At 41.5% G+C, this 24037-nt stretch overlaps 1 protein-coding gene across 1 annotated transcript; it reads left to right on the top strand.

Moving 5' to 3' along the window:
* The first annotated feature begins 2642 nt into the window (after window positions 1-2642).
* On the top strand, window positions 2643-3434 carry LOC113314360 (MLP-like protein 43). The gene is made up of 2 exons (XM_026563156.1): window positions 2643-2867; window positions 3030-3434. The coding sequence occupies exons 1-2, from the start codon at window positions 2852-2854 to the stop codon at window positions 3317-3319; spliced, it is 306 nt and encodes a 101-aa protein (XP_026418941.1). The 5' UTR covers window positions 2643-2851; the 3' UTR covers window positions 3320-3434.
* The last annotated feature ends 20603 nt before the right edge of the window (window positions 3435-24037 follow it).

The raw sequence follows: 24037 nt of genomic DNA, 5'->3' as shown, positions 1-24037 counted from the left end.
GTTCTTCATTTTCAAGAAGTTCGGTTAGTAAACTAGGGTTTTTTGGAAAATCGGCCTAACCGAACATGGCTATGTAACTCCTATTAAAACCCTATTTTGATGATTTCTATTCCATTGAAGCAATCAAAATCAAATTAAAGCGAAGGGTTTGTTGGAAAATACCTCCGGAATGGTCCCATGGCAGAATAAGGTTGCAGCTGGCGTATTTTATACTCGATAAAATTATTATGTAACCGAACTTAATTGTGATTGCATTGATGTTGTTACATTTCTTAAACAGGCGGTCGTGGTGGCGGTGGGAGGAGGTGGTGGTGGTAATCGGTGGTTGGTGGTGGTGATAAACGGAGGTGGTGGTGGTGGTAATCGGCGGTGGTGGGCGGTGGTGGTGGTAATCGGTGGTTGGTGGTGGTGATAATCGGAGGTGGTGGGCGGTGGTGGTGGGAGGAGGTGGTGGTTATATATATATAGGTGGTTATTAGGTTGGTTTTAAATTAAATTAGGTTAAGGACAGGTTAGTCATTTCAACGTTTTAGGACACCCCTTATCACTATAAGAAAGGTGGCCTAATAAAATCATGGTCCCCTCAAAAAAATCATGCTCCCTAAAAAATCATTCTTTTGGAATGATATTGCTGTCATGTAATTTCTTTTAGAATCCACATAGAGATGAAATGTAGGATCACCAAATGGCACGGCATGGACAGGATGCAACCGGCACACCAAAATAGTGTGTCCGACACCTCCATGACATTGGTGGTCTGATGATGGATAGCTGGGGACCGATCTGAATCTGAAAAAACACCCGAATCATAATGTAAAAGCAATCAAAAGCTCTGTTCATAGTCATTCTGTTAGAATTTCAATATCAGAGTTTTGCTTTGTTGAATAATTTTTTAATCTGAGTTTATTTTTTCATCTGTTTCTGGGTTACTTATATGAACCAAAATTAATGTGCAGTTGCTGGAGATGTTGGATGAGTCACGGTGGCACTCAGAAGGGAAATAAGTATGATTTATGCTGGCTCAATTTGGTGTTGGATATGAAAAAAACCACTTTATCATTAAAAAAGATCTCTTAGCAAGTGCTAATTTTCATGTTCAGTTTTTTCCATTTTTACTAATTTTCACTTGAATCTAGCTAGTTATGGAAAAACAGACTCTAGCTATTATGTTCAATTTTTTCTCATTTTGATAATTTAGCTATTATCTTCAATGTTAAAGTTTCTGGGAAAGAGGGTCTTCGTGAGACTTTAATTTATAGAGGCTTCCTCAAGATCGGAAAGACAATGACAAAATCTGGAGACGGAGAATAGATGATCTTGCTTTGCAGCTACGAGACGGAGAACAAATGATCTGGAGGAAGTGAATTCTTTTAAAGGAGACGGAGAACAGATGATCGTCAAAGCTGTTGATTCTCTTGTGGATCTTGCGGGAAGCTACGATAATATTTCTGTGGAAAATAAACTTTGCCGAAGGAAGAACATGACAAATAAGATGGTGAAATACAAAAATAGATCGATCTCTACTTCAAGTCAAGAGGGTCCGGGAGTTTTGGAGCTGCCAAGCCGTAAAGCTAGTCAAACCAAATTTTTACTCTGGCCTTTATTAATTTCTTTATTTCCTGGGGGAGATATGGTTTGTTTGGAATTTGGCTTAACTAATTTAGTTATCCCACATCGTCTAAACTATAATACTTCATCTTACTAATAAGGTGAAAATTAGAGTATAGCATCGTGTCTAATATGCTAGTTATTTATACATGTTATCAGATGGAGGCTTCAAATTTTAAAATGAATCCTACGTGCTGATAATAATAATTATTGTATTATTCTTTTTAGTTTTTTCCTAGGGTTGATCTATGGTTGTTTCTGATAAATCTTACACTCTGATAAGGTGCTAATAATAATTAGTATCATATTATTACTCTTTTTAGTCTTTTCTCGGTTGATGTGTTCCTGGAAACAAAACGTTTGCTCTTTGTTTCTTATATCATTCTACTGATCTGAGGTTGATGATCAAAAACTGAATCCTGCATATGCTCTGATAACGCGTTAATAATAATTATTACCAGCGACGGAGGCAGACTGGGACTCCCTATCCCTAGACCCACTTGTTTTTCCATCTTACTGCCAAATAGCTTGGTTTATTTTCAGAAATTTAAGTTTCTTGTGAAGACTAACACGATGGTATGTTTTTATTTCTCATAGAGCTAAATCAGTATTTGACCCCACCAAACAGACGTCTTGGTTCCATTAATGATTATTACTATATATTACTCTTTTTGCTTTTTTTTGGTTGATGTGTGTTCCTCGGAAGTCGGAACAAAACATTTGCCCTTTGTTGACTAGATAAGAGAATTGATCTAAGGTTGTTTCTGATGATCAGTACAGTGGATTCTTGACTACTCTCAGCAATGAAAGGTCATTGTACTAAAGGAACAAAATTGAGATCATGGAGAGGGTATTTCTCTTAAGTGGGAATCGAACACAATTACCTTTATTAAAGTGTCCCTTTAATGATTTAAACCTGATGCTGTTACTAATTTCCATCGCTTGGCATCAAACAATTATTATCAATAATATTCGAATTCGACAAATTTTCCTACATATACCCTCGTTAAATCTCTGATATCACTCACTTGAAAGCTAGTTATTCATTTCCTATCATATAATATTATTGCATACTAATGGCTCAAATTCTTAAGTTACATGTTCAAAACGAGTTGAAAAACTGCTCAGCAGGCCAATTTTATAGTTAAATGAAGTGACCAAGTTCCCACAGGTTTGTCCTCATATCATCAAGAGTTTCCAAATTCTTGCTGGAGATGGAAAGAATGTGGGCACCATAAGAGTGATGAAAATTGCTGCAGGTAACACCGAAATATTTAGACTGCATGTCTAGATATCTACGACCCCCCTCGCAGATTCGCCACTGCACTGCATTTAAGAAAACCTTATATTGAGCGCGTTTGTGATTTTCATCTCATAATTAATTTATACATTTTGTTATGTACACGTATGTTGTTGTGCAGGAGCTTCGCATGAGGTAACGCTGAAGGATAAGATTGTAGCGACGGACGATGAAACCAGGACTCTTAGTATCCGTATCATCGACGGAGACCTCTTGTGTATGTATCCAAAGTTTGAATACACATTGACCGTAACTCCAGTAGTTACACAACGACGTGAGCAAAGCAGCTTGTTGAAGTTGTCCGTAGAGTATGAGAAAAAAAATGAAGATGTCCCTCCTCCACATGAGTATATGGAGTTGGCAACTTCTCTGTACAGAGCCATTGCTGGCCACCTTGCCAACAATGCTTAATTTGCTAAGGAGGCCTATTTATGTGCACAAGCTGTCTGTACTAATGATGCTTAAATATTATCTAGTTTAAACGTGGTTTGCATAAATAAAACTTTGATCAACCCGTTTAATACATATCATGTTGCTGATTTGCGCCCCTAATTGACACAAATGACTGAGTTTAATTGACTAAGTGAAACATAAAACAAACAAACTCGAAAAAACCATTATGAAAGGCTCAATCCTACTATTTTTATAATGGATAAACTGTCCTCCGTTAATTTGTGTTAATGAATTTAATTAGCTAAACTAATTATGTGTTACTAGTTGGATTAGGTAATGTACAATTTAACTTTTAGAATCAATGAAGCGGGTACACCATTTCCCCCTCATCTTTTTCATTTTCGGGGATTCCTATTCTTAGGTGTATACACATATATCTCACTATCAGACGCGTGTATGTAAGAAGATACGTGGAAAGCATGCAGGCCAAGACATCAAAACATGATGCGCTGCGAAACACCAAATAAACCCCGAGGAGTTACTTTATCTCATCCCCAAAAGAGAAGCTAAGATCAACGGTGGAGAGAGAGTTAGCTGACACGGACTGACAGGGGCAGAAGACACTTGTCTGACACGAGCAGACCCCTCAACTACCCGCATTAAACACTCTGAGCAGTGTACGTGTCGACCAACCTGTGGAACGATCGAGGATGCCTCTGCGGAATCAAGGGGCAAACGCAGACTTCCGCGTGATGGACGCAAGAACTCGAGAAGATAAGGTTCCAACGGTCCTCAGGGATGGGTCCCACATTTTAACCTTATAAATACCCCATCTCCACCAAGAGAAAGGAGGATCGAAAACATCAGGAAGGAAAGGAGAGAGAGAGAGAAATAGTACGGGTAAGTTAATCCCTTAGAGGAGAGAAACATGTAAACCCCAAAAGTCATTCAACTGTTCGTGTAATCATGAAGAACATAGTAAAACAACAAACCCCGTGGACGTAGGCCTTAGTGCTGAACCACGTAAACCTTGGTCTTATTTACATTTCAGCACTTTACATTCATTTAGCTCCGTGCATTTTTAAATAATGTTTTGTCCGCCTTGATACTTATATCTCATGCACAAACGCCACGCATGGAGTTGTCGGATGAGGCCATGATAAACCCGAAGGTTTTGAGCCAATGAATCAACACCAGGGCACCATCATCATAATCTCTTTAAATGATAATGATTGATTGTGAGCGTTCGGACCCCCTTGTGGTTTGTGTGCTCACAATTTGGCGCTAGAAACAGGGACTTCGTCCCGGTAAAAGATTTATCTTGTCCTGTGATTTCATTTCAATTTGGCATATGATTGCTCTGACTTTATCAGCTCGGACCGTATAGATCATTCGTTAACAGTATTATAAGAGTTATTGTTTTAAGCGGGTTATTGTTCTAATCCGTTGGATTTACAATTTTCGTAGTTTTTATACTAAGAATCACCTTTAATAAAACTCTAACCCGTATTTTATAGCCGGCGTGTATTAATTTCCTCTTGAAAAATTGTATTTCGCCAACTAACCCGCTTCACGTGGATATTCCCGTTTCTGTTGTTTAAAATAACTTGTGCAGAAAGAACGTGTTGTGAGTAAAGAAGGCAAGATTACGCGAGATCTCATTATCAACAAAAAGGCACGTGATGGAAAAACGCAGGAAGCAGGAAAATCCAAAGCTTTGTCAAAAGAAACACCCAGGACAACCCCGATCATCACCCGAAGCAAGCAGAAAGAAGATAAAGCTAAAATGACCAATCGAAGGCAAGATACTGCAGAAATCACTTCACCCATGAACGCTAATTCAGTTGCAGCGGCGGCTCTCAGAGCAGCAACGATAAAGTACGGGGAGGCTGCGGTAGTCCCGAAGGCTGCGAAGGCTAGTAATACCTTCGCCATGAGTCAACTTAATCCACCAAGAGAAAGGGTGGATGAATCCAGAACATTCCAACCCGCGCAACTTCTAACCTTTGGAATGCCGCTAACAAATAATCAGAATCAAACCATACCGGCGGCTCTGGCACCGCAGAGGGGCGCTCACTCCAATTTGGAAACACCAGCAACCGAAGCTGAACCCCTGCCACCTTTAGTACAGACCATGGAGGAGGGCGGCACCACGGCTGTAGCGGCACGCGCTGGGACTCCCAATCAGGGGTCCAACCAATCACACCGACTAATGGCTGAGCTTGAGGAACTGAGGAAGAACCAGCAGGTTTACGCAGAAGCTGTAGCTCTGTTGGCCAGAGAAAATCAAGATTTAAAGGAGCGGATTGCTCTAAGCACAAGACCAGCCAACAACTTGATGAAGCAAGCTCCAAAGCACCAGAGCCAAACCAAGACTGTAGAGTCGTCCTAGCGGCTAATGAAGACGCGACAAGGAGACGTAGCGTATCCGACCCGGATTACGATGGAGAGTCAGACGAATGAGCTGAAGAATTTAGAGCACCAACGCGCAATGGAGGAACTACGAGATGAGATGATGGCAGAGATCAGGCAATTAAAAAATAAACAAGGTGGGGGAAGGTTAGAAGAGGTCATGAGAGAAGCTAACTCCACGCCCTAACGCATCGCTTGGCCAACACCCCTATTCCACTGAAATGCCCTGTCCCGACGTTCGAATGCTATGATGGATCCAGCGACCCTGCTGCACATGTTCGGTACTACAACCGTGTCTTAGCTAGATGGGGTCAGAACGACGCCGTACTCTGTAGATACTTCCCGTCAAGCTTGAAGGGATCGGCGTTATCATGGTTTGATAATCTGCCACCAAACTCCATCCACTCATACGACCAACTCGCAGAGAAATTCTTAAGAACATACATGTACAACAAGACTGTAAACACCGGGATGGATAAGCTCTTTTCACTAGCAATTGGCTACAAGGAAACCACGAGGGAGTACACAAAGATGGCATAAGATCTGCCAAGCCATAGGGAGCGTGGACCCAGTGGTAAGCATCAACTGCTAAATGGGGCTTAGACCGAATGAGTCCCCTATTTGTTGAAATTCACGGGAGCGTGCCCAAGACAGAGAGATCTCCGAATAATTATCGAGAAGCACGCTCGACTTGAAGAAATTCAACGGGAAAACCCGAGGGCATATCCGCAGAGGTCTCACCGCACCAATTCAGCGGAACAAACCAATGGGGCCAAAAGGGGTTGCTCAGATGAGAGACCTCACGAAGATAGGAAGGAACGGAGGGATGAACGAAGAACAGGCGACCGAAAATTCGAAGATCAAGTTTACACGAAACTCAACACTAGCTATGCTCGTATCCTACGAGAGATCAAAGGGAGGGAAAACTTAGAGTGGCCATGGTCTAAGGGAAAGCAGCCCCCGAGATCCGAGAAGTCTAAAGATTACTGTGAGTATCACTGTTTCAACGGACACCAGACCGAAAAATGCAAGAACCTTAAAATAATGATCCAAAAATTAATTGATGCGGGAGAGCTCAAACATTACATACGAAAGGAGGTTACCGAGGACAGATCCAAACGAACCAAACCAGTCCAACTTCCGGAAGAAAACCGAACAATCAACACCATCTCGTGTTCCGAAGCCACAGGACCCTCACTCACAGCGCAGATTGGAAAAAGGTTACGGAAGCAATTCGAAGACCGCTGCGAGTTATATAAGGTCGATGGGATAGCGGTGGACGAACACGAAGAATGGATGGAATCTCCTATCATCTTCGATGCCGAGGATATCGAAGAAGATATGGAAGACCATAACGATCCCTTGGTCCTAACATTACCAGTAGCTGGATGTAACCTCAAAAAGATCCTCATAGACGGGGGAAGCTCTGTAAATGTCCTATTCTATGATGCATTCAAACGGATGAAGCTCCATGATGAACAGTTGATGACCTCTTATCACACCATCTACGGATTCAATGGAGCAGCCACGAAGCCCTTGGGAGACATCGTGTTACAGGTTAACGCAGGGCCCATGAAACTGGATACCCGATTCAGTGTGGTGGACACCCCTTCCCCCTACAACGCCATTATTGGACGACAATGGGTACACAAGCTCAAAGGAGTTGCGGCAACATACCACCAATACCTCAGATTTCCAACACCTGAGGGAATAATGGAGATCAAGGGAGATCGAATCGCTACGCGAGAGTGCCAGGCCACTCAGGATCATATCAACAATGAGCAAGAAGAGCGAAAAATCCGAAGAGTAAGAAATCAAGAAACCGCGAAAGAGAAGCCGTAGACCTATTCCTTAAGGAAACTACAGGAAAAGGCTTGACGAAAGATGGTAATGTCCAAGGCTCGGAAACAAGTACCTCAACAACCAGCGAAGACAGAAACACGCTAAATAGCAATTAAAGAGCGCCCCAGTCCTCGGAAACCCGAAGCCTGTGTTCACACCAGTAGAACCCGTAAAGGAAATCAACATAGGAACGGAAGAAGACCCGAAGATGGTCAAAATTGGGACCATCATGGACGAAGGAAGAAATTCCTTAACCAAATTACTTAAGGAATATGCGGATGTGTTCGCCTGGAAGTTAGGAGATATGCCGGGGATTGACCCAAAAGTAATCCAACATGAACTACGCATCAAACCGGGCACGCCCCCGTTCAGGCAGAAAATACGAAAAGTGGCTCCAGAATATCATGAGGCGGTAGAAACAGAACTTCGGAAGCTACTAGATGCAGGATTTATCAAGGAAGTCAAGTACCCTACCTGGATCTCCAACATGGTCATTGTTCCTAAGAAAAATGGAGGGGTTAGAATATGCATCGACTTTACTAATCTCAACAAGGCATGTCCAAAGGACAGCTATCCCCTGCCGAGCATAGATCAACTGGTTGAAGCAGTTGAAGGGTACGAAGAGCTGTCATTCATGGACGGATATTCTGGTTACAACCAAGTAGCCCTGGCAGAAGAAGATCAGCCACACACAGCGTTCTATACCCCACATGGCCTTTATTGCTATACCAGAATGCCTTTCGGGCTCCGAAACGCAGGGGCAACATACCAAAGGATGGTCGATGCTATCTTCAAGCCATGGATTGGAGGAACCCTAGAAGTCTACGTGGACGACATGCTCGTCAAAAGCAAGCTGCGTAAAAATCACCACCAGGACCTGAGGAATATCTTCGAAGCAATGAGACAGCATCACATGAAAGTGAATCCGGAGAAATGTACTTTCGGTGTCACCTCGGGGAAGTTCCTCGGGTATCTGGTGACGAAAAGGGGCATCGAGGTAGACCCAGCTAAGATTCAAGCCATAGTAGAGATGCCGTCCCAAAGAATCTGAAGGAAGTGCAGAAGCTCAATGGGTCCATAGCAGCGTTGGGCAGATTTATTGCACGGTCTTCGGACAAATGCAAACATTTCTTCAATATTCTTAAAAAAGGGAGCAGGTTCGAATGGACCGCCGAATGCGAGGAAGCATTCCAAAAAATCAAAGAACATCTAGCTTCATAATCCCATCCTGCAGAAGCCAGACCCTGATGAAGTTTTGGCACTGTACATAGCAGCAACGGAGGACGCAGTCAGCGCGGTATTAGTCAAAACCAATACAAAGGTAGAACAGCCTATCTATTACGTCAGCAAGACACTCAATTCCGCGGAAAGAAATTATACTAAGATTGAACAACTCATCCTCGCACTGGTATGGGCTACCCAAAAACTGAGAACCTACTTCCTAACTCACCTCGTCAGGGTACCATGCAAAGCACCATTGGAAGCAGTCCTCAAAAGCACGGGAAAAGTGGGCCGAATAGCCAAATGGAACACCCATCTGGACCAATTCAACATCATTCATGAAATTCAACATTCTCAGAAGTCCCAAGTTCTGGCAGATTTCTTAGCAGACCTCCCCCTAGACAACGACGAAGAGATTAAGGGAATACCAGAAGCCGAGGAAGAAATCAAGGATCCAATGGATATCCTCGAACCTGCGAGTCATAGACAATGGGAAGTCTTTGTCGACGGATCTAAAAATAGGAAGGAGCAGGAATAGGTATTGTCATTATCACCCCAACTGGAGAAAGGATTATACAGGCACTTAGATTGGAATTCAAAGAGCATACCAACAACATTGTTGAATACGAAGCTGTCGTACATGCCCTACGTATAATAATAGAGATGGGGGTAACCGATGTAAGGCTGACAAGTGATTCGCAGCTTGTCATACGGCAAATTGGGCTCGAGTATAATGTGTACGATGACACCCTTTCAGCTTACATGGCCTTGGTCCAAACATTGGCATCACAAATCCCGAACATTAAGTTCCGGCACTTATGCAGAAGGGACCTCAGGCACGCGGATGCCCTAGCATATATATCATCCATGCTGAGGGATAAAAATGCCGAAGGTATTAAAATAGCAAGGGTATACGAGCCTTCGATTGCATCTCAATTCTCCTTCGCTACCAATCAAGATATGGAAGAAATATCGAAGACCAGGTAGGAGAAGACATCCATAATGACTTTGATGAAGAGATCCTGTCAAGCAAATCAAGACGAAGACTTCAGCAACGAAGATGACTGGAGGGTGACAATACATGCCTTTCTCGAAAAAGGAAGCTTACCTGCGGATCAAAACAAGCTAGGAAGACTCTCCAAAGTGGGAAGATATGATCTTCGGGAGGGGGTCCTGTATAGAAATCCTTCCTTGGACCATTACTACGCTGCTTGTCCCGGAAAGAGGGGCATCGAATTCTAAATGATATCCATTATGGTGACGCGGGGAATCATAGCGGCATGAGATCACTAGCTGACAAGCAAAAACGCAAGGATATTACTGGCCGACATGATACAAGATGCCGCGAGGATGTCCCGACGATGTGAAGAATGTCAGCGCTTCGCGAAAAAAATCCACGCGCCCAACAATGTTAAACTCTGTCGATAGCCCGTGGCCATTTGCAAAATGGGGCGTAGACATCGTCGGGCCTTTCATCGAAGGATCAGGGAAGAGACGATTTTTGATAGTAGCCACGGACTACTTCAGTAAATGGGTGGAGGCTAAGGCCTTGGCCAGGATCAGAGACGCGGATGTGTTCACTTTCATATTCCAGAACATCATTTGCAGATTTGGTATACCTGCTGAAATTGTATCTGATAACGGCAAGCAATTACAGGGAAAAAATAGACATGCTCTTCGACACTTCAAAATAAGAAAGAACAAGTCCACCCCCTATACCCTCAAAGCAACGGACAAGCGGAAGCTACCAACAAGACCCTCGCCCTTATACTCAAAAAACAATTAGACGAGCATAAGGGAAGATGGTGCGAACAACTGCACAATGTCTTATGGGCATACAGGACAACACGAAGATCCGCTACCGGGGAATCCCCGTTTCTTCTAACTTATGGAGCTGAAGCAGTCATACCTACGGAAATCCTCATGCCAACCACGAAGACCGAAGCTTGGGAGAAAAACCTCACAACAGATATGATGTTAGAAAGGTTGGACGACTTGGAAGGAAGAAGGGAAGTAGCATTGCAAAAGATGGAAAATTATCAACGAAGACTAGCAAGGGAGTACAACAAAAAGGTAAAGCTACGGAATTTTGTAGAGGGACAGTATGTGTTGAGAACAATCCCACGGTATCAGCAAGAAAAGAAATGGGGAAAGTTAGCACCTACATGGGGAGGACCTTTTATGATCCACGACATTGCGGGTAACGGTTCCTACTACCTTCGTAATCTAAAAGGCGAGGTCCTCCGGCATCCTTGGAATGCTAAATGGCTCAAACCATACTTCCCATAGAAGCAACGCAGATTTGAATCTGCTTGGAGTGTACCAGAAGAAGAAGGAGCCTGACCGCTCCACATGTTTCTATCTCTGGAAGAGGAATTGCAGACCTCAACTTATCAATCAAACAAGCTTTCAAATTATCAAGTCAGTGGAATCTACCTACAATATTGGGGAAAGTAGTTAATCTACAATCTCTCAGGGCTCCCCCATCAGTGTCCATAAGTGTAGGACCAGGGGGAAGGCACCCAGCAGAAAGAGATACCCAACCAATCTTAAGGCAACGGGTCGACGGAATGGGTGCGTAAATATTTTAATCCCATATCCTAGAACGTTGCCCCGGCCCCCACCGTCTGGGAATCCTCTGGCCCAGGATTCGCCAGCGGGGTGACAGGTCTCAAGACGATCACGAAGGTACCTTCCTTCAGTATCGCACTCAAAAACACTTAAAAACTTTTGTTTTGATTTTTCACAAACTTAAAATAAAAACAAACAACATTGTAGGTATATCAAGAAGAGATTCATTTCATAAAGGGTGATTACAAGAAGTGAAAGGCCAAAGTCAAGGATACACAATTAAGGATCAGCAAAAAATATCCTTGTTACATGATTACAAAAAGTATAATGATGCCGCGGACCTACAAAACGCTGCGATCTCTACCTAGTGGCGGCCCCATCGGCAGGATTATTCCGAAGACTTGATGGGACGCTCCCACCAGAAGAGGGGCCCGAGGAGCTGGGCAAGGCAGAAGGAACGGGACGACGAGGATAGTTCTTCACGAGACCATGTTCATTCCTTAGGCCAAGTTCTATCCTCTCCAGCATCTTGTTCGTCTCCTCAGCCAATTGACAACGAGCCTTGTGTTTAATAACTGTTGTCCGCTGTTGGGCTTGGGATAATAACGAAGATAGCCGATTCACTTCTCTAGAAGCAGCACCAACGGCCTCCTCGCGGGTTGCTGCTAAATTCTTGAAGTGATTGGTCTGTTCTTCCTGCTGCGCTAAGGAAGATTGAGCCTTTTCAAGTTTTTCATTTGTGACGCGAAGGCGTCCCTCGAGCTCTGAAAAAGACAACACCACGGAGTTAGCGTAGAAAAAAAAAGGTCACACTCGATGAAATGGGATTATACCTTCGACACAAGCCGAAGCCTCTTCATACTCATTAACAACCGCATCTCGCGCTTCATCAAGATGATCATATTCCGCGGATAATTTCTTATAGTCTAGTTGAAGGTTGGTGAGAGTAAATTGACAGGCATCTAATTCTACCTGCTTCATCGAGTCCATATGACGAAGGTGGTCGACCTCTTTATTTATCTCTGAGACCCCTTTGCTGAGTCTGTACATGCACACTTCGAGATTCCTCTCAGACTCAGCATGACGAGCTACGTCGGCAACGCGGAAAGAGCATTGCTGAGAGCGTAGACTTCAGCACGAGCATCATCTCTTTCTCTGGCAAGACAGAGCATATTATCCTGGACCCCTGAAAGAGGAATGGATCGAGCCGTCTGTAATTCTTCTTCCAACTGAATCCTAGATTCCAACAAGGAAGTGCGCTCACGGGCTTCCCGCAGATTATCACGGGTCCACAGCAGTGTGCCATTAAATAAAGCACGATCATGGTTGTACAGATTTTGCATGTCGACCATCTGAACATGCCGCGCGCGCCATACCTCAGCCCGAGCATCCCATTTCTTAGCTTCACTCTTAATTTTCTCAACCAAATCTCTAATACGAGATTTTTGCCGAACTCTTTCGTTTCGAAGCCATATCAGCTCGGGGACGCCACCCACTGGAGATAGGGTGGGGAGACTCAGACAGAACAACTAAGAGATAAAAGAATGACGACATACGGCGAGGGAAAAGAACCAAACCTGTGAAAGTGGAAACTTGGCTACGAGTTTGCTCTAACTCAGCGCGCACTGCAACAAGTTCTGAACGAAGATCAGCCTCTGCTTCACCCAGCTTTTCTTTCTCCTTAAGGCTTTTCTTCAGCTCTTCTATTTCCACCTCAGCCGCAGATAATTCCTTTTCTCGGTGACGAAGCTTAGCCTCGAGCTTCAGTGATTTCACTTTAAAGAACTGATACAGCACGTGGTTACAATGCTCGCTCCTCATCATCTACACATCAAGATGACAAAACATTATTTAACCGAAGCATTTGATCGTCACGTGGAAGTATGTACGAAAATTTACCTCCAGCACACGCTGCTGCGGAAAGCCAAATTGATACCCGTCGGGGATAGCCATCATATCGGCAACGGAAGTAGGAGGCTCCGGCACGAGGGTAGCTTCGGGAACAGTCAACCTTTTTCCCCAGGCTTCAGACACCCGCGCCTTAGAAGATATCTCCATCATGCGAAGGGTATACGCGGTTGATTCCTTTTCCCCAGCAACAACAAGAGCGGGATGAGAGACAAACAGAAGATTCTTTTCCTTAAACCAATTCATGATGGCGTCCTCACCCTCAGACGTCGGCGACTGGGGAAGACTATCGGCAGGCGCATCAACGACAGATTTTCCTTTCTCTGACACGACCCCCTCAGCACGAATGTTGGCATGCTCCTCCGCGCCTACATGCACAGCAGGCTCCTCCGCACCAACATCTTCTACAGTAGCATCCCCATTACCATCACCACCAAGAACATCCCAATCATCATTGGGGGAAAGTAAAGAGAAGTCCTCGGGAAAATCGAGGGCTTCGTCAAAGAACTCCCCCGTGGAATACATCCGATCAAAAGAAAATTCTTGAGAAGTGGGAAGGGTATCCGCGACATCACCAGCAGGGACGGAAACATCCCCGATGACAACGTCATCAGCCACCACAGCGTTGTTCCTTCCTTCATCCCCGGCGTGACCGGCGAAGACCTCTTCTTCAACATTAATAGGGGAGGTACCAGTACGTTCCTCCCCATCTGTAATCTCGTCCTCAGCAAACTCTTCGTTCACTGTACTAGTAACTTCTTCTTGGGCTTCAACCTCGCCCATCACCGTAGTAGAAGACTGCTTCGGTCTAATCTTTTTATTCTTCAATACCTGAAACCAACACCACAAAAAAGAATTATTTTTCACGTCTGATGGACGTTCTAAAAAAGAAGCGCAGCTAGAATCTGCGTACCTGAGCAGCTGAGATATTCTTCGGTGGGAGTATAGCACCGGAACCATCCTCCTCGTCTCCCTCTACGACGTCCAGGGCATAAGGAAAATTCATGCCCGCAAAGTTCAGACGCCAGGGGAAGAAATCTCCATAGCGAACAGGAGGAGACTCGCGCGGCTTACTATTCTTGGTAGGCCGCCAACCGCGGGGACCAGGAATCCAACCGTAGGCCCACGGACCAACGATCTCGATGACGGTGGCGTGCCACTCATAGTCATGATCGCGCTTGATTCTCTCTCGCGCGGGGAAGAGTTTCCGATGACTAGACGCCTCCGTGCCAGGAACATACTTCAGCTTGGCATCGCTGACCTCATTTAACAAACGAATCTCGCCTCGAGGAGCAGGGAGATTCCGAAGGCTGACACTCCACGGCTTGCGATTCCTACTATTGACGTAATCACCGAAGGAGTTATTGAAATTCTCAGGAGTATACCATTCCCTCTCCATGGGATTGGGGACGTAGCAAGTCATCGACGTTTCCCCTTACTCCGCAGATAGCATTCCTTCAGGGCGCGGAGATAATTCCCCGATAGTTGGGATACGGAACGGCTGTGAGTATTGGTGGAAGAACCCTCACGACTAGCGAGCACGTCGTAGTAGAAGGAATCACCTGATTTGTACAACGGCAGCATGAGACCAGCTTCGAATGCCCCAACCGTCGTTAACAAATGAAATTCATCGAACTCATACTTGGAGATAAGCTCATACGTAATATCATCCTCAGGGGCATAGAAACGAACCCCGAAGGCTTGAAGCTCATGCTTTTCCTTGAATATTTCAAGATCGATATGCTTGAAGGTTACTTTTTTCCTGCTAACAGAGACACTGCGTATTAAGGGAGCAGCCTCATCCTCCTCGGCGGGGCCGGATGAACTAACAAACGCTTCCGAAGCTTTTCTCTTCACGGGGGGATTCTTTGAGGATTCAACCCTAGGAGCTACACCCTTCGTATTATTCCCTTTAAAAGTTGGAGAAGACCGTAGATGATGCTCGGGCACTAACGAACGCAAAGGAGGAATGTCAAAAGCAACAGCGCGGGGCGGAGCCTGTGTACTCCTAGTATCATCACGAGGACGAGCCACTGAGCGATTAACGACTCTTCGAGAACCAGACGGCATTATCGGAGGAATCTCTTCCCTAGAGGACGAGGCTTTCGCTCCAGAAGAAACTCGACTCCGACTAACATCATCTTGAGACTCTCGCCGCGGAGGGGATCTCGATAACCCAGAATCAGGAGTCTGATAAATAGGCCGCGGACGGTCAGACATGGCTGCGGAAAGAATAAAATCAAGAACAAGTTACACACAACCAAAAGAAAAACATCCATAGCAATACAACCACGATAACGTAGCAACCCTAAAATTAGCATACATGCTCAAAATTTCACCCTCGAAATAACGGCTTCCTTACTTTCAGATGAAGAACAGGGGCAAACTAGTATGCAAGCATCAGAAGAAGTTCTTCATCACAAACAAGGAACAACAGTAGCAGAGAATTCACAAATCAACACAGCGTGAAACAGTGGAAATAAAGAAAAGAAAAACCTACCGGCAAAGACAGCAGCAGAAGAAGCAAACAGGGGAAGCGGGCGTGATTAATGCTAAGGTAGAGAGAATTTAAGATCACAGATTCAATGAAGACTGACAGAGAATTTAAGATCACAGATTCAATGAAGACTGACAGGGAATTTAAGATCACAGGTGCAATGAAGACTGATAGAGAATTTAAGGGCTGAAAAAAAAAAAGAATGAAAACTGAGAGAGCGTTTAGGAAGAATGAAATTAAATTCTCTCTCTATCCTTAAAATACCCGAAAGAAAGAGAAGGAAATTAATGGAGGAATGGGAAACGTGCCCGTTACATAAGCAGTTAATGCACGAATAAAAAACGTGCCCAAGTATCTAGGAGAAGTTATTAGGAGTGAGGAATATGCGACGATAGTTTTTCTTCAAGGCACCCATTAGACATTCAAGCCCGAAGAAAAGGGGCAAATTGTATACACATATATCTCACTATCAGACGCGTGTATGTAAGAAGATACGTGGAAAGCATGCATGCCAAGACATCAAAACATGATGCGCTGCGAAACACCAAATAAACCCCGAGGAGTTACTTTATCTCATCCCCAAAAGAGAAGCTAAGATCAACGGTGGAGAGAGAGTTAGCTGACACGGACTGACAGGGGCAGAAGACACTTGTCTGACACGAGCAGACCCCTCAACTACCCGCATTAAACACTCTGAGCAGTGTACGTGTCGACCAACCTGTGGAACGACCGAGGATGCCTCTGCGGAATCAAGGGGCAAACGCAGACTTCCGCGTGATGGACGCAAGAACTCGAGAAGATAAGGTTCCAACGGTCCTCAGGGATGGGTCCCACATTTTAACCTTATAAATACCCCATCTCCACCAAGAGGAAGGAGGATCGAAAACATCAGGAAGGAAAGGAGAGAGAGAGAGAAATAGTAAGGGTAAGTTAATCCCTTAGAGGAGAGAAACATGTAAACCCCAAAAGTCATTCAACTGTTCGTGTAATCATGAAGAACATAGTAAAACAACAAACCCCGTGGACGTAGGCCTTAGTGCTGAACCACGTAAACCTTGGTCTTATTTACATTTCAGCACTTTACATTCATTTAGCTCCGTGCATTTTTAAATAATGTTTTGTCCGCCTTGATACTTATATCCCATGCACAAACGCCACGCATGGAGTTGTCGGATGAGGCCATGATAAACCCGAAGGTTTTGAGCCAATGAATCAACACCAGGGCACCATCATCATAATCTCTTTAAATGATAATGATTGATTGTGAGCGTTCGGACCCCCTTGTGGTTTGTGTGCTCACATTAGGAGTTCATCATTTTCTAGTCATAGAAATCATAAAAACCAGGATAAATTGAGGAATTTCAAACACTACATTGCCGTGGGTAAGATCACTTACGATGGGAACCAAGACTATGACCTAGTCACAATACATATTCTACTACTAGAAACTGTGACAAAAAATTTGTATTTTTGAGAGTCAATAACTTCTAGGAATTCATTATTTTACAGCCATAAACCAAAATAGTCGAAATCGTTCCTCGTTCCTATTTGGTTGGGGAGATTGGAACGTGGAAGCAATAAGTTCGGACTTGGACATTACGAAAATTCGATCTAATACTCGGAAATATTTTAAGACTATCTGTAATTAAGTGTCTAATATAACAACATATTTATGATGTCTTTAGAGGATTTGCTATTTGATATAACTCCCATTTGAGGGGTTATGAAATTTTTCTTTTCTGATTTTAGTGCATGCTAGGCCAAATTGGTAAAAGCGTCCGCCTTAATTGCTAAAGTTTGGAAATGGCTTGAAATCGGAAATCGCCTCGATCATATAGTCAGTGACGAGTAATCAGCGTTGGAGAACAATTTTGGCTACAATGCCTTGAACAACAAAATATTACTGGCCTAAGAATGGGAAATAATGGATTCCTATCCGTAAATGAACTACTTGCAAGTAGTTAGGAACGGATGAAATACTCAGAACCTTGGGCCTTTGTGTAAGCGGGTTATATACATGTAATGAGGAGTTTCCTCATACCTAATATATATATATATATGTAACTCATCTCTAATAAATAAAAGCTCCTCTTTTGCTTTTAGACTGATATATTCCTTTTAATTGGGCACATATGCTTGAAAGGCATAACTTTGTTCCTTTTGGAAAGTTAGAATAAACCACAACAATTACGAGTTGTCCAAAGATGCACAATTGGAACGTTGGATTTCGTAATCCCTGTGCTAATGATATACAAATTTGATATGAATCTTAAAAGACACTAAGAAAAGCCTGTATGAAGTACTGGAAATTATAAAATTTATATAATAGTTCCATAATAGACTATTAGATGAAGCCAAATCTTGTTACTATTCATTTGTCCAGTGACTTGGGTAATCTGTGAGTTAACGTTGCTTCTCTTGACTTCCCTATATGCATTTGTCACCTGGAAACAATAGATTCTTTGCTTCTTCATTGTTGTTTCGCCTTCGAGGTGTGTACAAAACACCATAACCATAAAAATCACGAGAACGGAAAAATCAATTTTTGTAAATTTTCAATTTCTTCCGTCAATTTAATCAGCAAAAGTTGTTTATACAAACATTATAGTTGATTTATTAAAAACAGTTGTACTAATTTTAAAAAAATTAAATTTTACATAGTTAAGTCATAGAAACAAAGAAAACACCTTTCACATAATCAAATGACTGACGTTACACTTTAGTGTTTAAGAACGAAAAAATCAAATAAAACCTCAATTTGCTTATCACTGTCAAACTATTAATAGTTGATTTAATTGATTTGTTTTATTATGTAAATTTTCAATTTTCTCCACCATCTGTCCCTTCAAATTTGTTTATAACTAAGCATTCGTTCATTGTTACCCCTATTTGTGTTGAATTTTATATCGAATAATATAATTACCTTTTTCCATAGATAAGTCCTACAAAACAATCAAATGATTCAATTTACTTTATTTTTTTGATAAGAATAGAGAAATTCATTAAGGAGATAAGAATTTACAAATGTCTACAACAGGTAGGCAGAAACAAAAGCAAAAAACAGAAAATTAGGAGAATACCGTCTCCCAATTGGATACAGTATAAGAGCAGTTCAGGTGAACCTTCTTTCCACAAGCTTTTGCCCATGATAAAACAAGGGACTTAACATCTGTAGCAAGGTCTGCATCTGTTTTGAAACTGTAGTTTTCTTCAAAAGTACGACAGTTACGCTCTCTCCACAAAACCCATATGACTGCAGCTGGTAACAAGTCCCACACTACTCTACCTGAAGGGGACAACATATTGAAAGACCATGATAGAGCAAAACTAAACATGGTTCCTGGAAACACCCAAGACCAATATTTCGAAGGAGTAACAACCATCCAAATATTGTGAGCTACCTTACAATGATTCAATTTATTGATAACTAGGTTAACATGCTTAATTTGATGGTGTGGTAGTGTTCCATACAATTTTCATTTTGGGCACAAAAATGCGTCCGTAAGGAACATAAATTATAAATGAGAATTGATGTGCAGTGGTATTCCTTTGACGTAACTCTAAAAAGACATTGCAGTCATCTAGCTTCTTTGGACTCCACGTAGAGATGAAATATGGGAATAATGATAATCCAATATGACGGCTTGAACAGGGTGAATCGACCTGTCTAAATAGATTCTTCGGGCGGTGTCGGACACAGACACAACAAGCATTGTTGGTCTGAAGATGGATGAATAAAACACTCAAATATATAAGACATGGTAAAAACAATCAGTAGATTGACTTGGTTCATGGTCGCTTTTGTTCTCAGATTCAATGTTATGGTTTCACTTTGTTGATTAAATTGTAGAATCTTAATATGTTTCTGGATTATATGAACGAAAATTGAGTTGAATTGATGGAGATACTGGATGAGTCACTGTCGAAGTTAGGATTGTAATCAAAACGATATATACGGGTACTTGTTGGGCGTAAGAACAAATTATAGCACGATTTTTTAAATCTCTTTGCAATTACAAATTAAATTTAGCAGTAAATTCATGAGATATATACAGTTGTACCCTTGTTGAAATACAAGATAGAAAAATGAACCCCGTTTTTTTTTTTTATTTGCAAATTTACTCCGTGCCCAACTTTTCCATCCATCTCGATTAAGTCCCAATGTAGTTTACTTACTTACCATTTACTCATTGTCATGTTAACCTTCTACATTATTTTCCAGGTTCGTCGAGCTCGGTTCAAGATCGTTTCACCACTGTCCAAAAGGGTTCATCATTCACAAGTTCATGGTTCGTCATTCCCAATTTTAGAGTTCACTGTTTAGGGTTCATGGTTTTTAGTTCAGGGGTTCATCATTTAAGAATTCAGGGTTCATAGTTTTTAGTTCAGGGTACATCATTCACAAATTTAGGGTTCATGGTTTTTAGTTCAGGGTTCGTGGATTTTATTTTAGGATTTATCATTCCCAAATTCAGGGTTCAGGGTTCATCATTTCCAAGTTCGTTTTTTGTTTTGTTCGGGGTTCATCATTCCCAAATTCGGGGTTCCGAGTTTTTATTTGGTGGAAAATCCGTCAAGCACAAAAAAAAAATGTGGTTCATAAATAAATACTCCCTCCGTCCCTAATAAGATGACCTAGTTGTAGTTTGCACAAATTTTAAGGCAAGGAGGAAAGTGGAGTATATTTAACTATTTTTTACAATTATATCCTTATGGGCAATAATTAGTAATTTTTTGAAACGATTTATCTCTTAAACTATACCACGGTTTTTTATAAACTTTATATTGTTGAAAAGCATAACACCTACACAACGAATATAAACATGACTATCAAATTATACATATTTTTTATAGAAAAAATAATCAATTAAAAGGGTAGTTTTTGAAATATCCCTTGATTAATGAAATAGGTCATCTATTTATGGGACAAAGTTTAAAACCAAGTAGGTCATCTTATTAGGGACGGAGGGAGTACAACTTTGAATAGGTGAGATAACTACCACCTTGCACTTAACTGGATGGAAACATTTTTTTTGAATCAAAAACAGCGAGACCAAGACAAAACAGGAGTACATTTATAAAGTTCAAAAAAACGGGTACATTTGAAAAGAAAAAAAAAACAAAGGTACATCTCAATTTTACCCTAAATTCATTTTTTTCTCTCAGTTTTTATATATTTTCAATTATCTCTATCATCTCAACTTCAAATTTGTCTCTCACAAACGGTAACCAATTTCCAGGATGAGTTTTTCTTTTAGAAAAAGTCACCATCCAGCATAATAACATTGTACATAACTAACCCATTTAAACATTTCCTTTTGAACCAATTTATAGGAACATAAGCATGCAAAACTGATCTTTGGATGGAAATGCAAAATTTATTAATCTCTGCACCAAGTTTAAATACATCCCTACTCCCCGCTGCTTAGCCAAAATCTTAGTCAAAATTTATTAATCCACAATGGTCTCTGGTGAGGGGGAAGATTCATATTCGCACAAAATCTATATTGGCTTTAATAGCCATGTGCCCGACGTTGTCCATGTCTATCATATTTTAGAGAAGGCCAGTGGGATGATGCAGCAACAGTTATTTCAATATGAGTGTACATTTTTTTCTGTTAACGAATCTGAATAATTTTGCTCTCTTTGCTTTTATAATTGTAAAATCTTTCCTTTATTCCTGTAACAAGTAAATGGTGTAATTTAAGCCTTTACAGATAACTTTGTTGGAAAACGATTAATAAAAAAATAATTTTTTAAAGTTTTAATAAAAAATTATGATTTATTGTTTTATTTTGTGAATAAAACTTTTTAGTCCCACATCGTGGAGTTTCCAATTTTTAGTAGTTTTAAGAAACTATATAAACCTTTTAGTCCCACATCGTGGAGTTTTTCTTCTTAAGTTGTATTTGTCAATTATATAAACAAATTCACTATTTTTGTAAAATCTATGGAAAAGGGGTTGCTCTATATTAAGAGGGACCCCCAAGGGAAAAAAATATTTTATATTGTTGTCTCAAGCGTTCGAAATTTTCCTTTATGGTTTTTTCGGAGTTGCCAAGCTCAAGTTGAGCATCTACTACATATGCTAGTAGTAGGTGTATTAGGGTGTTTTATCCTGGAGATATCCGTCCTGTGAGGGCTATAGCATCACTCTTGAGTGTAGACGGGCGCTAATGTCTTAAGGCCAACGTGTTGAACACGTGACTCACTCTGTTTTTCCAAAGTTTTGCCTTGTTGCTGTTGCGGAGATATAGGGAGCTCATTCGTTTCATCAAATCGACCACTTCTATTATAAAGGAGCTAAGTATCAATAACTTTTGTTTATTTGATTTTTCCTTGTTTTTGATTATTGCACCCAACAATCTTAAGACATTAGTATTTGTAATAATAAAAAAATGGTTTGTGAATCATGGATGTTAATTGTGGAGTGAAAAACAAAAATGAATTTTTGGTCAGCTGTAGAGTTTCGAGTTTATCTCTTAACCTAGAAGGAATTTCGATGAACCCTTTTGACACAAAGTAGTAGACATCCTAATAGTTACCCACGTAAAATTTCAGAAATTTTGGAGTTGTAAAAGTATTTTGTTGATATTTTACAAAACTGAGAAACGTTCCTGAAAAATTCTGACGGGCAGAATTTTGTTGTTAACTAAAGTAGTTTTTATGGGGTAACCATGAGTTTTTTGATATGGTGGTTTAAACGAAGTTTATAAATCTAGATATTATCTTCAAAACTCATATTTTATCTGAACTAAGGTTTGTGAGATATGGTGTATTAGGTGATTGGGAAATTACCGTGTCCGTGGTCAGAGTATAAACGAAGTTTGTGACATGAAATTGAAAAGGAACATGGCTACCAGGCGCATGTGGATGAACACAAGTCTTCCAAAGCTGACAAAGGCGAGAACATCAAACACAACTCTAAGCATAGTCTTCATAATAAAGGTATGTTTCGTAAAACTGAATCCGGCATTACTTTAATTAAGGGTGATTGTTATGTTTGTAAAATTCCTGATCATACGACAGTAAAGTGTAGACAACATAAAACCTTAATAAGTAGAAAGTTAATGCTAATTTAGTTGAAACAAAATAAACCATGATGTCGGAAGTTATTTTAATAACCAATGTGAGAGACTGGTGGGTGGACTCTGGAGCCACTAAGTATGTTTGTTGAAACTGAGACATGTTCATCTCTTATCAGAGGATAAGGGATGTCGAGAAACTCTATATGAGTAACTCATCTGCGACAGAGGTTGCATAAAAGGGAAAGGTCGAGCATAAGCTCATATCTGTAATATTCTCACACTGAATGAAGTTTTCATGTTCCGAGCATATGCAATAATATTGTATCTGATGAGTGCTAAAAAGTGCATATTTCTATATCTTTTTGTTGGCAATTACCTCATCTTTTGTGCATTAATTCTACATTTTATCCCATATTCTGTATTTTCTTTGTTTTCAAGAATAAATATTTTTCTTAATTAATTTTGTATTTTTAGGTAATAAATGAAGTTTGGATGAATTGCGGAGCGGAAAAGAGCAGAAAAGTAGTAGAAAGCCGGAAGAAATTACGCAAGGAAGTCGCGAAGAATGGTGCGCACAAGTCCAAAGAGCTAGGAATGGGCTCAAGAAGGAAGAATTGTTCTTAAAGAAGATATGGGCTTGGCATACCCAAGGCCCAAAACCCTTACCCAAACCCATTTTCTATATCCATAACCGCCTCCATTCTCATCCGTTAGATGGGACTACATCGAAATCCTACGGTCTCTCCTTCGTAGATCATCAAAATCTGAAGTCTCTGACAAACACCACAGCGCTTAAATTCCAAGCCTTCAGATTAGATTGTAGTTGAATCCAACGATCGCTTTTATGCATGTGCATCAAAATTAGATACTCTCGATCTACACTACAGTACCTAACATCATCTAACACCGTTGACTTCGTTGTGTTTCAAAATCCAACGGTTGCAGAGATTCATCTCTCATCTCACCGTTAGATCTACGAACCATCTTCGCACCCCGCAGCTCAGAGTCACAGAACATCAAAATTTGATGAAGCCGCTCAACACTCTAAAAACCTAATACCCATACCTCCAAATCGACCACTTCTTCTTCTTTTCTTTCTTTCTTCTTCACCCATCCCTGTTGCAGAACCACCACCACCTACCCTGCCACTGCCATCGCCACCACCTACTCCATAGCCACCTAAACACCACCAAACACCTAACCCTTCATCATTAGCACACTCTACACCTCCCTCAACAACCAATTTCACCTCCTCTC

This window comes from Papaver somniferum, chromosome 9 (assembly GCF_003573695.1).
Source record: "Papaver somniferum cultivar HN1 chromosome 9, ASM357369v1, whole genome shotgun sequence".
Lineage (NCBI taxonomy): Eukaryota > Viridiplantae > Streptophyta > Magnoliopsida > Ranunculales > Papaveraceae > Papaver > Papaver somniferum.
Note: the sequence above shows the minus strand (reverse complement) of the source record. Positions and strands in the feature narration are given on the sequence as shown.